Here is a 13,439-nt window from a genome sequence, read left to right on the forward strand (position 1 = left end):
ACTTCGGCAAAATCCAAGCCGAGATGACATTTGGCAAATGTTAGGCAACATCTGGTTGCCGAACAGCCTCTAACGGAGGGGTCCGTTCTCGATTCTCTTCTGTCCCTTATGCGCCAGGGCATCTACCGTTGCTGTAATTTCGTATGTTCTGTGCTTGATGTGTTGACAAGTACTAGTTCCGTAAATCAACTCCTCAAACGCGGTCAGTCACGTGCATGCGGTTGTCAACCACGCGTTCTTGGGAGCCTCAGCCGGAGGGTTTTTCGTTAACGACGACGTGAGGTCAGATGGCGAGCATGCGCCGCGCACACAGTGTGCGCAACTACGGAAAAAACACCTCTTGTATCAGCTGCAGATGATCTCGGCATTCTTCGTGAGGGAGACGAACCTACTATCGAAGATGTATTACGACGGCAAGTCCTAGACAAAGATCGCGAGAATGATAAGGTCAGTTTAATTAATCCTGTGCGATGATCTGTGCTGCACAAATGAGTTGACTTGGACTTATTCAAGCTTCAATCGACGATATTGACGCTACAACAACAACTTACTTTGAGGCCACCCATTGAAAGGATCCAAGAGCTGGAGAAGGAATACAAAAATCTGGATCTGATCCTGCAGGGAACTCAGAGAGAGAATGAAAGGTGCATGGCAGAACTAGACAGGTGCGTACATATACGTGTGCCTATTATTCGCTCCAGACGGTACGTTGTCGTAGGGTGAAGACAAGGGAGAAAATGTTGGAACAAGCTCTGGCCAAATTCGCGGGCGAGAATTGGCAGGTATACACTCTTACTAAATATCATGCATCGCATATATCTGATATGCCCTCAGAGTGTGCTCGACATAGCGCCGTCTTCATCAACATTCGCAGCTCGTGCTGTCATGGGGTCCGTCTTCTCTCGAGGGGCGCTGACACCTCAGTCAGGCACTCCTGATTCATCTGCCTCTGCGCCCGTCTCTCAAGCTGCGGTGGAGGCTACGTTATCGCAGGTAGAACAGATTCGCCTCCTCGTCCTCGGCATGGAGCAGCGCTTGCAGAACAGGGAGGAGAAGCTCGCAAAGACAATCGGGCATGCTGAAGCGCAAGAAATCAAGTGCGATGCGTTGAAGAAGGAGGTAATGGCCACAAAAGTGGCTGCATAATCTACGTTGCGTGTTTTCTTTTTCCGTAATTCCTTCATTTTTTTTCCTTCGCATGTTTGTACTATAGGACTCGGAGCATCATTCCCGCATATCCATGTGTATGTTTTACCACCCATTCTCTATATGAAATCACTAGTTTGCATAATCTTGCCTGATGATCCCTCTGAACATTTCAGAGTTATGCTGACGTGCTGATCCTTATCATTGTTAGCGTGTCACAATCTTAGAGATCCTGAAATATTTTACAGCATTTTTCGAGTGAGAGAGACCTCACTGAACATGTTGGTCTGATGACTATCTACAGCCGCTTCAAACATATATTATTTTCAAGGATAGTCAATGTCCCAAAAATGCAAGGTAGTTGTCTTCATCATATACAACAAGCGTGTATTGAAGTGAGCAAAAGTCCTTTCATTTAAAGCTCAAGAAAGAAACTCGCAACTTCATTTCATGTAATTGTTCTGTTTATTCGGAGGGGTTATCGCAGGCACCTGACATTTGAATAATCTGGCTCCGCCTCCCTGTCAAGTAAGGAAGGTGATCAGACTATTATGAGAAGCTCGCCTGCTCAGTCGAGTTGGGTGATTCCTGTGACATCAATGCAGGGGTGGGTAATTGTGTATCTTACTAGAATCGTCGCTGGTATGTAGTCACTCACTGCAACCTAAATCTGCTGAACTTTGTTACCAATCCTTCACAGGGAAATAGATTTTTTGAACACGATCCCGATCCGCATGAGGCAGCACAACACTAGTCGACCTTCTCCTACCACATTACCGAAAAATTGATTATGACCGATTAGTGAATGATTATTGAAACCAATAACTCTAAAGGTGCGTTGTGCTATTTCATTGCTTCAGCAATGTTTGTATGGCGGCATTTATCCGACAACCGGTTGGGTTCCTTCTCACTCGGCCAGCCTCAGTATCCGCCACATTGTGCACACAGGTAAGTAGATCAAATATGCTATGACTGCGCCCCTTTCATTGCACGTTGCTAAATTCAAAGCTGAAACTATTTTTCCTTGCAAAAGTCCTCCTTTTACCCTATCTACATATCTCCGAACGAATTCGGTTGCCCCAATGGCTGACCTAAAGAGATTTGATCCTGCTTTTTTTGGTCGCTGAATCTAGGAAGACCATTACGCATCACATCCTCTAACCTACTGCTATAACGCGCCAGAAGCAATTATCCCTGACCTCGGCGCTATGATATGAATTTTTAGGGTTCCTGCACTGTATTCCCGCGTTAAAACGAACCCGCAGGATCCCTTGGTTTTAATTAATGCCATTGTCAACTTCAACGCGGAACGCGGAAAGTTGTGTATCCTGTCATTATTGGAAGCCCCCCACCGCAGGGGCTGTAGGAACAAGACACTGAGACTAGCGTCCATTTGAACCCTGATGGTGCGTCCGGTTCACATGCCATTCGTTCACGGCATATTGCACTGATAGCAAAGATAGACGGCGAATATCAACTTTTTTGCTTTATTAGTCGCATGCCTCACTGGCATCCAGAGATCAAGCGACCGCAAGGAGACTGCCTTGATGCACCGCTATACCGCACTGCTCCATTTTTATGAACAACTTGACAAGGGCGACAGGATTCCACGAATTGCATGTGTGAGAGCAAAGGAGGAACGATTATAAGTTTTGGTCCGCACTCGTCCATGGAGATTTAACATAGCAGCATTCTATCTGTGCCTAGTTGCTATAGCTGGGTATGTTGCACTGCTAGTGAGGCTTAGTGAGTACCAGGCGTGGTATCGCATTGACAAGCGCCGAAGAATGAACTTGTTTCCCAGAACCGGATGATCATCGATTGAATTGATTGGGTACAACATTTGTTGTTGAGTCATAGCTCGAGTACTGCTGTCAAATGAGCCGCGACTCGGAAGACGGGTGTGATCGTTTTCTGGCAGGTTTGATAGTACAGCGCTCGAAACGATGGAAGCAAAGACACCTTGGAAGTTAAACGTTGACTGTTCAACATTCAAATATCACGTTCCATTATTACCCGAATGCCGAGCATCGCAGAAGAAGTTTCGGTTCTTCGCGCTAGTAGCTAGATTGTGGTTGAACGTTGACGGAGCACGGACGGACTTACGGGATCGTGACGTAGTCGTAGAGCGAGTATCTAAATATGACTTATCTTCGGGCAAAGTCAAAACTTATCTGCGCAACACTATGTAATTGAAATTACCTTTCGGTCGAGTGGAGCTGCATTATCTATGGGACGTGGCAAGAGAAGGTTGTTCCACAGCATTCGAATTGTCACCTTGTATAAGGCAGTATATTATTGCCAAAGCTGCTCGTCATCAGCAGTTTCCCCACCAGCTGAGAGCACACTCAACAAATAGCAGATAAACATCGTTCACGCTTTCCGATGGAGCAATCTTCCAAACCCGGAGATGAAGGTGATCCATTTGAAATTTATATGGCTTGGAAGGGCTTAGTGCGAGTAATCTGGCAGATGAGTATCATATGGTGTTAATGATATGCTGTGAAATATGATGGTGTTTCAGCTGCAATTACTACGCAGTCGGAGGCTTTGAAAAATAAAGAAGGAACGATTATCCGGTCCTGTGCCCCCGGAAGCCCACACTCGTTCGTAAACAATAGATCCTTCGTCCGGTGAGAGTTGTATCAATTTATTTAGGCTTCACTCCAACGGAGAGAATTCTGGTACTTGCCGTTAAACCTGATGGTAAGTCGGATGACATGCGGATCGCAGAGGGAGTTGAAGAACTTCATTGATCGGTGATCGGTGAATGAGCTCGTTGATCACGCCGGGGGGATTCTCTGCGACGTACGCCGTATTACGGTGCAACGTGCTAGATCATAACTATTTCGCTTAGGCGACATCCAATGGCATGATGCATCGATGAACGATAATATATCCCACCTCAAAACCATCATGCAGGGGTGCGATCTGAATCACACAGTTAGTCACTGAAGTCAAAATTGGTAGAAATTGAACCTTGGAAAAGCCTCCTCGAAGTATACGATTAGTATGTCGGGATATATTGAATACGTTAAAAGTGTGATGGGAATTCATGCTCAAGAAAATCCACGCCTAATTGAATCTGAACCAAAATTGGCAAATCCGACCTTTGAACTTTGTTACAGTTATCGCCAAGCAAAAAGTGGGGTTGAGTCAACCTGGGAATGACAAAATATACATAAGCAGATGAGACCCCAAAATCAAGTACGTAACAACATCAATCCCAAGTACTTCCCAATTTTCCCGCAATTCAGACGCACAACACCAGCTCGACGATCGCGAAGACGGCAACGAATACTCATCCACCGACGGCTCTCCGCCATGAGCGAACAAACAGTGTACCCGGCGACAAAGCTGGGTGAATACACAGTCATACAGGATATCGCCGAGGGGACGTTTGGCAAGGTCAAAAGTACATCTTTCAAATTTACTCGATCTCTGCACTGGATGGACTAATGAATGTTCTGCAGTGGCTACTCACACCATAACAGGTCAGAAAGTTGCCATGAAGTACATATCCAAGGCAGTCATCCATATGACCAAGACCAAGACTCGTGTCCAGAGGGAAGTGGAGTACATGCGAACCCTGCGGCACCCGCATATCATCAAGCTGTATGTCCTTCAAACAATTGTTGCTGTGTCATCTTATGATTTTTTTTTAGCTACGAGGTGATTTCTACCCCTACAGATATCATCATCGTTCTCGAGTACGCTGGTGGCGAACTCTTCAATTACATTGTAGCTAACGGACGGATGCCGGAGCCCCGAGCCCGGAGGTTCTTTCAGCAACTCATCTCAGGGATAGAGTACAGCCACAAGCTCAAAATCGTCCACCGAGATCTCAAGCCAGAGAACGTGCTTCTTGATGACGATCTCAACGTCAAAATAGCGGACTTTGGGCTTTCCAATGAGATCAAGGATGGTGATTTCCTCAAGACGAGCTGTGGTAGTCCTAATTATGCCGCCCCAGAAGTGATCCGAGGGGGGCTTTACACCGGCCCAGAGATCGACGTCTGGAGCTGTGGAGTAATTCTCTATGTCATGCTGTGTGGAAGGCTACCTTTCGAAGACGATGATGTCCAAACCCTGTTCACCAAAATTAGCCGTACGTCTTTCCCCTTGTACTTGTAGCCTTCTTCCTGAGAATGTATATACTGATATCTTACAGAGGGTTCTTACCATATGCCGTCTTATCTTGGTGCTGATGCCCGCGGCCTGATTAACCACATGCTCGCTATCGATCCTGTCAAACGTATAACCATCCCCGAAATAACGCAGCACGCATTTTTCAGGACTGATCTTCCCCGCTACCTAACTCCTCTCCCTCCACCCCCTGGTCCTGTGCTTGGTACGCTATCGTCCCTTGTCACCCAGGCTAAGGTACTCGACTTCGAGATTATTGACGGTCTTGGACGCATAGAGGAGGATGTAATCGACGAACTGTCAACGCGCATGGAAGGCGTGGACAAGGAAGATATCTGGGAGTGTCTGAGACGGGATGACGGTGTTCAAGGGAACGCGGTCAAGGTTGCATACATGCTCCTACGAGACAAACGCCGTGCTGGCCGTGACTGTAGGTATTTGCATTATCAGTGTAGCTAATGTTTACAGCACTGGTTGACTGATTACCTTCCAAGTGGCAGAGTTCGAGGAACAAGAACGAGATGCCCAACTCGCAGCGATGGATGTGAGTACTGATACTTATAGTTTTGCACCTGCATTGATAACCTTCCAGCCACGGAATACGCTCTCACCCAACGCTCTCTCACCCCCGGGCGATTCCGAAGACAATCCCTTTGAAGCCGAATTTAAACGCTGAATATGACAATGGCGAAGAAGACGACGACATCGACGATGGACTCGATTTTTTCCACGCCTGACGGTGAATACGGCGAACGCGACCTCAACACATTTGCTGTGCTCAACTCTTCGCTGCCCCTCCCCGACCAGCTACCGGAACAGCACCATCTTGCATCATATGCAAATGCCAAACGTGCATGGCCTGTTAAAGAGAAGAAGCAACACCGGACGAAGTGGCACTTCGGGATTCGCAGCAGAAGTCCGCCTATGGAAGTTATGCTGGAGATCTATCGAACGCTCAAGGCACTCGGAATGGAGTGGAAGGAGAAGAGGAACTTGGGGGGCTTAGGAGGTGTTAAGTCCCGGCCAAGGAGTAGCATGGACGGGGGCGCGAAGATTGAGCGCGCAAGGGAGATGGATGGCAGCGAATCGGTAGATTTGCGCGTGGCTGCAAGCGTCTACTTTGTAGAGACCCGAGCTAGAGTCCAGGACGTTGTGGTATGCACACCTTTGTTTCATGCTAAGAATTATGCTGCAGCTGACGCATTATCAGGTCCTCATGAATCTCCAGCTCTACATGGTGGACTCGATAAATTATCTCGTCGACTTCCACCACAAAAAAGACGTACAAAGCGTCCGCCGAACCCGGCGGCTGGAAAATTCGACATGGCCGATCCTGATGCATATCTTCCTGACTCGAGTTCAGATGGACGGTCCATCAAGGACAAAGACCATCTCGCACTTAAGGAAGACGAGGTGGTTTCGCCTTTTGTATTTATGGATGTTGCATGTCGGTTGATTCTCGAACTCGCTGGCGGGGAGAGTAAGAAATCCGTCCAAATTATGGCGAGGTCATAACTTGGAATTGTCAGTATATCACGCTCAGTGCTATTTGCTCATTATCGATAGATGCTGTCTTTGTTGTTCCTTTGTTTCCCCACTGTTACCCATCTAGCACGCTTGTACTATTATGTCACTTGGTTTAGCGCGATCGCGAGGCGTGCATGCAGCTGTATTCAATTGTGAGTTATGATCCGTCGACCAGCCAAAAAGTTCGGCATATTCTATCTGAGGGAGTTTAGAGCTTCAAAGTTTCAATATCTGAATCTAACCACCCAGAGTCAGAATTGCAAAACGACATCACCTCGCTGCGATATCGATGGTATCGATTTAGTCAAGTTGTCATTGTGTTATGTTCAGTTTCAGTTGGACGTTAAGACAAGGCCTCCGAGGAAAGAAAAAAATTCGGATACGGGGAATCGAACCCCGAGCTGCCGCGTGAGAGGCGGCAATGTTAACCATTACACCATATCCGATTGCTTACTGTACCGACTTCTGTTGATTTATGGTACACGTAATGACAAGGTCAGGTTATTCGAATGAGAGCCCGAGCAAAACCCGAGAGTATTGAACGTACTCAGCTTTCATCCATACTCCCGGACATGATTTGAAACTTCGTATACCATCAACGAAGACGAACTGAGTTTTGAAAGAGCAGCACTGACCCTATGATGATGCAATCTATGTGCCCCTGATCGTAGTCGACCAACTCAAGGACCAAGTTTACTTATTCTCTAGTAGACGAACTTCCTCCACAAATCGAGAAATCCCTCTGTAGTCGAACGGGCCGGGCAGACGGGGTAGACTCGTTGAGATGGCGTAGTGTTTAGAGACCCCAATAATCAATGTTACATACCTATCTTTAGCAGTATCGTGGTAGACGATCCGTCGGGGTATGGGAAACTAGATCCGACTGGTAGATCCAGGAGTATGATATATCTGTGTTCTTGTTCCAACTGTCACGGTACGGGTTGTGCCTGGTGCTATTATAATACCTTCGTCGGTGATGAGGCACGGAACATGTTCATGCAGAAGGTCGGTCTGCATGGCAGTGCAGCCAGGGCCGCCATTCAGCCACAGTACTAGGCTGAGAGGGTCTTCCGTCGGCGAAGGAAGAACCTCGAAAGCGCTGCTGGTGGGTCTGATGTATGTGCCGAGGGTGTAGTACTATGCAGAGAAACACATCAAAAGAAAGGATATGTTCCATTTGTTATGTGAAGGAAACCAGAATAGTATTTCACGGTTCCGCAACGATTCGATTCCGTCAGGCATGATTGATGATCTGCGAAAGAGGGATGGGATACGACGTTATCCGGTGGTCGGCGTCAAGCGGTAGGATGTCAACTGAATAACTGGATCAGAACATACAGAACATTTTGCTTTCCGAGTCGCCCATGGGCCATTGAAGAGCCGGCGCTGGTTTGGCTGCCACACTCGGAACTTATTGAAAGTGACAGCAGGACTCACAGGATGTACCTCTACCGTGGACGATATCAAGACCACCTGGTCAGCAGGCCCTTTGCAGGCAGCCAAAGAAGCATGTGAGGCAACGGCTGCTTTGAAAAAACAAGTCAGGTCTCGCGTCACTGGTTCGAGGTCCGACCGGTTATGGTGGTCTATTCCAGTTCGCAGTTTGTTCGGCAGTCTTTCCATTGTTCCACGGCGCGCACTGCGCAGTATACGTACCAGGCCGTCTCAAGACAGGTGACCTTATTATTCAACCTCAGCCTTCAGCGTCAGGGAACAATACCTCCGAAACATCGATGAAAGACATGTCACTGTACAAGTTGACGTTCGGATTCTCATCACAAAATCAAAAAAAAGTTTTGCTGGAGCCTGAGAAGGCCGCTCAGAGATCTGAAAGCGGAAGAGGGCCTAGGAGAGCGGGCGCCGACTTGAGGGACGACTCTCACCAACTTTTTGAGCTGATAATCAAACCATGTACTAGATAGGCTACTGTCAACACGTGCAGCACAGCTTCTTGACAATCGATCGGGCACATGGAGGTAACCGAGAAAGTCCGTCTGCTCGAGGTGCTTGGGACATACTATCGATCGAGGAAAACAGCTCCTTCCTTGCCCCCACAAGCCAGGATTGATGAAATGCAAATGAAATGTCGGTTTTTTTTTGCCTCATTTTACCACAGGCGTGTAAAACGCCAAAGCACGTGACTTCGCTGACGAATCAGCAACCCGACGCGTCTTACTTACCAGTACTATAACGCGCAGATCTGCAGCTCCCGTTCCGTTCGTCTTCGCATTACAGGATGCACCGCGCCTGTACCTGCACTTGAGGACCACTCGTAAGCACAGAAACCACTCACCGCGGCTGTTGTAGTCTGACTGTCTTTGCCCTTTGTATCCGTCGATTTGCTTTGTTATAACGTTGTTTTAAATAGTCGGATTCATGTATTACCGTTCGAGCCGAGCGCTCCGAGCGCTCGGAAAGTCGAGAGCGTTTGAAAACGAGAACAACCACTGGCAACGACGAGAACGACGCGCGTCGCAATGAAGGAAGTTCAAGGAGGAGAGAATCCGGCGGAAGGTCACTGGAACGCATCACGTGACCGTAAAACGGCGTAAAATCCTCGACATAAGTCGGTTTTTTTAAAGTATGATTAGGCTACAGCACAGCCATAACTTAACATACAGTCAAGTTCACACGCATAAGTCAAGGAGATGTAACTAAAAGAATGGGTCATTCATTACAACATAGCACGTACTACGTACAGGCGTACAATATATCACGAAGTCGTACCACAGGCCGGATACAAGGAAGCCAAGCGCATAAATGTGTGAATCGCATCGGAAAAAGCTCAGTCAATCCATTGAGGCTCCACCTTTAGTTCGCCTTGGGCCAGTATTTTCCGTCTTTGAGATTATCCGCCTCCATGCGAATCTTGACAGACCTATGGAATTTGACGCCAGCCTTGTGTTGGAGATGAACGTGCCGGCCACGCCCCATGTTGACCCTTCCATCGAAGTCAGCATGATAGAAAATGAAGCACGAGATAACGTACGTGTACTGGTCAACCAAAGAGTTATCCTCGTCACGCTGGTAGTGAAGCATTTGTGGGATGACCTCCAGACTCCACCATGCACGTGCGAGGCGGAGCTGGTCATACATCGGGCTAGTAGCATCTGCCAAGTCCTCGAGTTCCTCGCTTACGAATTTACCACCGTCACTATAGACGATCATCGTAGGATCGTTAGTAAACGACTTCAGGCGGCGGAAGCTCATGGGGCCTTTGTGGGCGATTTCGGGCGAGCCAGGAGGAGATGGGGCCTCCGGAGATTGATATACTGCAGGAGGCCGAGGCTGCCAAGCTTGTATGGAGGGTAGAGGTTTTTGTGATCCATGCCAATTTTTGCAAACATGTTCTGGTGGAAGATGATGCCGATTTGAAGCTTGAATAATTCTCGAATCATCCACCGAAGCGGTATGCGAGCTAGGCTATTGCGGGTACCGTTCTTGACAGAACCTCCGCCGACGTCTGCTTTGTGATTAGAACTGCACTTCGCCAAACTCGAGGTTCTTACCGCAATGACATCCAGCAAACCAAACCTCTTCGACGTTCGTCTCTACGATGGGCTGCGCATCAGCAGTTGCGAACCGTTGTTCCATTTCATCCTGATCTTCGTGATGGTGATGTGACTTCTTGGTTGCTTCACTGTCTGGGCTGCCTTTACCATGTTTGAGTTCCTGCAGGTCCGGGAGACGCCTCAGGATGCTGCGAGGCATGTGATGAGGTTGAACGCCCACGTTTCTTGTGCTCCTCAGTTGCGCGTATCCAAAGGCTCGGCTTGAAGCGCCTGAGCATTGCAAATTAGATAGCGAGTCATTGAAAAAGAATTTGAGACACATACACACGATGTTCGTCAAGAGAAATTGCGTGACGGAAGTACCTGATACTGTTGTTCGCCGCCGTGAAGGGCAAGCGTTTAGGAATGATTCCTACCGAACTAACGGTATCCCTATTCACAAAATGAAGTTTAGATCATGGCTCACACGAAACCAGCGCCGTGAACTTACCAGACACCAACAAATTCGATGTCCACATTAATGGAGAAAGCCTTCTTGAATGCAGTACTTTGTGCCCAGCCTTCATCGTCATCACGGCTGTACATGTGGTATGCAAAGGGAACTTGTTGGTGATTGCAGCGAGGTAGAAGCCCGACTTTGTGAATCCTGCAAGTATAATAGGTTGGAACTATGGCCGACAAGGATCCGGGAAAACATACATTCCAGCAAGCGCTCGGGCGGTGTAGGCGCCTCGTGAAAAGCCGAAGATACAAATCTTATCACCAGCATGATCTACAAAAGCCAAAATTAGTCACACCACCCGCGGAGTGCATTCTGACTTACAATTCTGCATGAGAAACTCGTATCCTCCTATTTGAAATTAGGAACCAAAGATAGGACTTATATTAATTCTGACTGACCCATCACATGGGCGTTGAGATGATTCCCAATCATCATGTCAACAGTCTTGGAAAGCTTGGCCATCATGGGCGTGGCCATCTCCGGGATAGTGTACGTCCCTATGCCGGCCTATGGCATGCCATGGGTAAGCCGAGTACAGGTCTAAAAATTGTGACATATTACCTGATAATATACCATCTGCAAAGAGGGATCATTCTTGACGAGCATGCTGAATAGCTGGACGATGTTAGAGTTCTGAATGGGCAGTCAGATCCGAAGAACCCTCTGAGGAACATGAACGGAAACACACATCCGAGCTAAACTGTTCACGAAGGCTGATCAACTATTAAGCGCTATTAGAGAAGGAAGTGCGCTCACCTGGTCACCGGTTCCATCACTCAACAGGACAGTCAGTCAATGATCAAAACGCATTATCGAAAACAACCTACAAACACAGCACCAACGTTCTGTTGGTATGTGCAGGGGGTAGAATTGGGTCAAACTGATTCGATGAACCTTGCCCGTTGGAAACTGAATAACCGTTTGCATTTTCAGAATAGTCGCTGAGCACCAGTGGAGTGGGTTGTGGCTTCTGCTGCACAATGGCTGCATATCTTGTGCCATGACTGGAGGGGAGTGATATGGTACAATCCGAAGACCTTGGCAGTTGTTTACAGCCTGGTGGCTTTTTAAGAGCCGGAAGGGCGCAGATCAAAGTGTGGGTATGAATAGCTTCCGTGGAAGATTCTACTTGTTCCACGATAACCAGCTGAGTTCTCGCCTGTCGCCCGAACCGAATAACGTTCGATTTGAATTGGGTCTTGCGAGTGTCCTCAATATTGCCGGTTCCGAGTAAGCGCGGGCGTCTAACATCGCTGTAGTTGTTGAGCCGGATAACCGCCGGGTATTCCTCAAGTCTTTGAACGGAAGTGCAAGTGCAATGATAGCTACCATCAAGATGCAGGGCTGTTAGATGTCCAACAGTTGTAATTCTCATATTTAGTTTCAGCGCTCGTATATACACACGTGCGTTACATAAAAGGTTTAGAAGATTGCTTACTAATAGGTTCCTTTATGTAATTTGGAACTTTGTCTAACTCCCAAAGAAGGAATTTCCTAAGCATTGCCTTGGGCTTATAGAGAAAGCCGACTTCCGCATTGACAATTCAATTTCAAATTCTCCGCTATGTAGATATCCGAGGAAGTAATCTAGTTTTGGTTCATATTCAGCCGATATATACGCCATTCAGTTATGCAGTTACCGTATGCATGACGTCGAACTTCGTACCATGGTACAACAATAACGCACTGCATCGCGCTTCTGGCTCAAACTTTGAATTTGCACTAGGCCCGTTTCCCTCTCGCTTCAGAAAGGTACCAGGACCCACTTGCCATACTGTCTTAGATCTCGTGACGTTCCCAACCTAATAGGTGAGTCGTGATATCATTGAAGGTGGTCCACCAGTGCTACACACCTGGACCTTCCAAGTCTTCCAAATAAGAACTAGGTCAGAAACGATGTTGTATCAAATCTGCACGGTAATTACAGAAGGCGTGATATATCCAGTACTACTAAGAGAGACTCTTCGCAATGTTCGCATCGATCGGAAATGCCGCTGCAAGGCCCACACCATGCACTAAGATAGTCATATTACCTGTCACAATAGCCGTACAGAAGCCGCGTCGAATGGGTTAGCTCAAGCGCCGCATTACTATTTCAGTGAACAGTACGAAGGGCTGCAACGAAATCTTTCACGGGATATATGTCAGGGTGCCCCACCATCCATTCAAACAGCGTCAGGCGAACACGAATGCAAGCTTCTAGCGCGGCGGGTGGGGCACTAGTTATCCTACAGAATCTTCGGCTGATCAAAATGTTGCGCAATGAATTTTGTTCCAAGTAAGCATTATCCACTCAATGTTGAACTCCCCGCGTGCATTTGGAAAAGTGTCACGCGAAACCGGGGACGAAATAGGTGCAGAGCCAAGAGCTGAACTAAAAACGAAGGATGGGCCTACAGTAGTATGCCCATTGTTAGTTATATTAGTCGAGTCCTACTCGGAGGCTTGGACTTTGGGATGTGTATAAGGCGTGCTTGAAGGGGGGATACATCGCAGATGGGCCATGGCAGTGATCGGCTTTCAACATAACGTCAGGAATAGTCGTCCTGAATCCAGGGCATTCTGTTGTGGGACTCAGCTTGCATCATGCCAGTAGCAATGCAATG

At 47.6% G+C, this 13,439-nt stretch overlaps 3 protein-coding genes and 1 non-coding gene across 4 annotated transcripts; 2 read left to right on the top strand and 2 right to left on the bottom strand.

Annotated features, from left to right (window-relative positions):
* Positions 1 to 108: 108 nt before the first annotated feature.
* On the top strand, positions 109 to 1,392 carry DFJ58DRAFT_908779 (uncharacterized protein; the record flags this gene model as incomplete). Its single annotated transcript, XM_041395126.1, has 5 exons — positions 109 to 133; positions 314 to 447; positions 514 to 665; positions 719 to 782; positions 835 to 1,392. 5 exons carry the CDS (start codon positions 109 to 111, stop codon positions 1,144 to 1,146), a joined length of 687 nt encoding a protein of 228 aa, XP_041235698.1. The 3' UTR covers positions 1,147 to 1,392.
* Positions 1,393 to 4,470: 3,078 nt separating this feature from the next.
* DFJ58DRAFT_719529 (kinase-like domain-containing protein) lies at positions 4,471 to 6,807 on the top strand (the record flags this gene model as incomplete). The annotated part of the gene is made up of 8 exons (XM_041384645.1): positions 4,471 to 4,561; positions 4,620 to 4,761; positions 4,812 to 5,254; positions 5,318 to 5,722; positions 5,787 to 5,836; positions 5,986 to 6,447; positions 6,503 to 6,583; positions 6,673 to 6,807. 8 exons carry the CDS (start codon positions 4,471 to 4,473, stop codon positions 6,805 to 6,807), a joined length of 1,809 nt encoding a protein of 602 aa, XP_041235699.1.
* A 386-nt stretch (positions 6,808 to 7,193) lies between these two features.
* Positions 7,194 to 7,265, bottom strand: DFJ58DRAFT_t148. The gene has a single exon. It is a non-coding gene; the product is annotated as a tRNA-Glu (tRNA).
* Positions 7,266 to 9,630: 2,365 nt separating this feature from the next.
* On the bottom strand, positions 9,631 to 12,861 carry DFJ58DRAFT_848092 (uncharacterized protein; the record flags this gene model as incomplete). Its single annotated transcript, XM_041393576.1, has 17 exons — positions 9,631 to 9,760; positions 9,809 to 9,973; positions 10,093 to 10,299; positions 10,349 to 10,601; positions 10,660 to 10,763; positions 10,822 to 10,977; positions 11,031 to 11,103; positions 11,155 to 11,181; positions 11,232 to 11,340; positions 11,395 to 11,466; positions 11,522 to 11,533; positions 11,590 to 11,608; positions 11,661 to 12,177; positions 12,272 to 12,361; positions 12,521 to 12,635; positions 12,687 to 12,715; positions 12,795 to 12,861. 17 exons carry the CDS (start codon positions 12,859 to 12,861, stop codon positions 9,631 to 9,633), a joined length of 2,145 nt encoding a protein of 714 aa, XP_041235700.1.
* Positions 12,862 to 13,439: the final 578 nt, after the last annotated feature.

The sequence above is a fragment of the Suillus subalutaceus genome (assembly GCF_016647625.1).
Source record: "Suillus subalutaceus strain FC151 chromosome Unknown DFJ58scaffold_271, whole genome shotgun sequence".
Lineage (NCBI taxonomy): Eukaryota > Fungi > Basidiomycota > Agaricomycetes > Boletales > Suillaceae > Suillus > Suillus subalutaceus.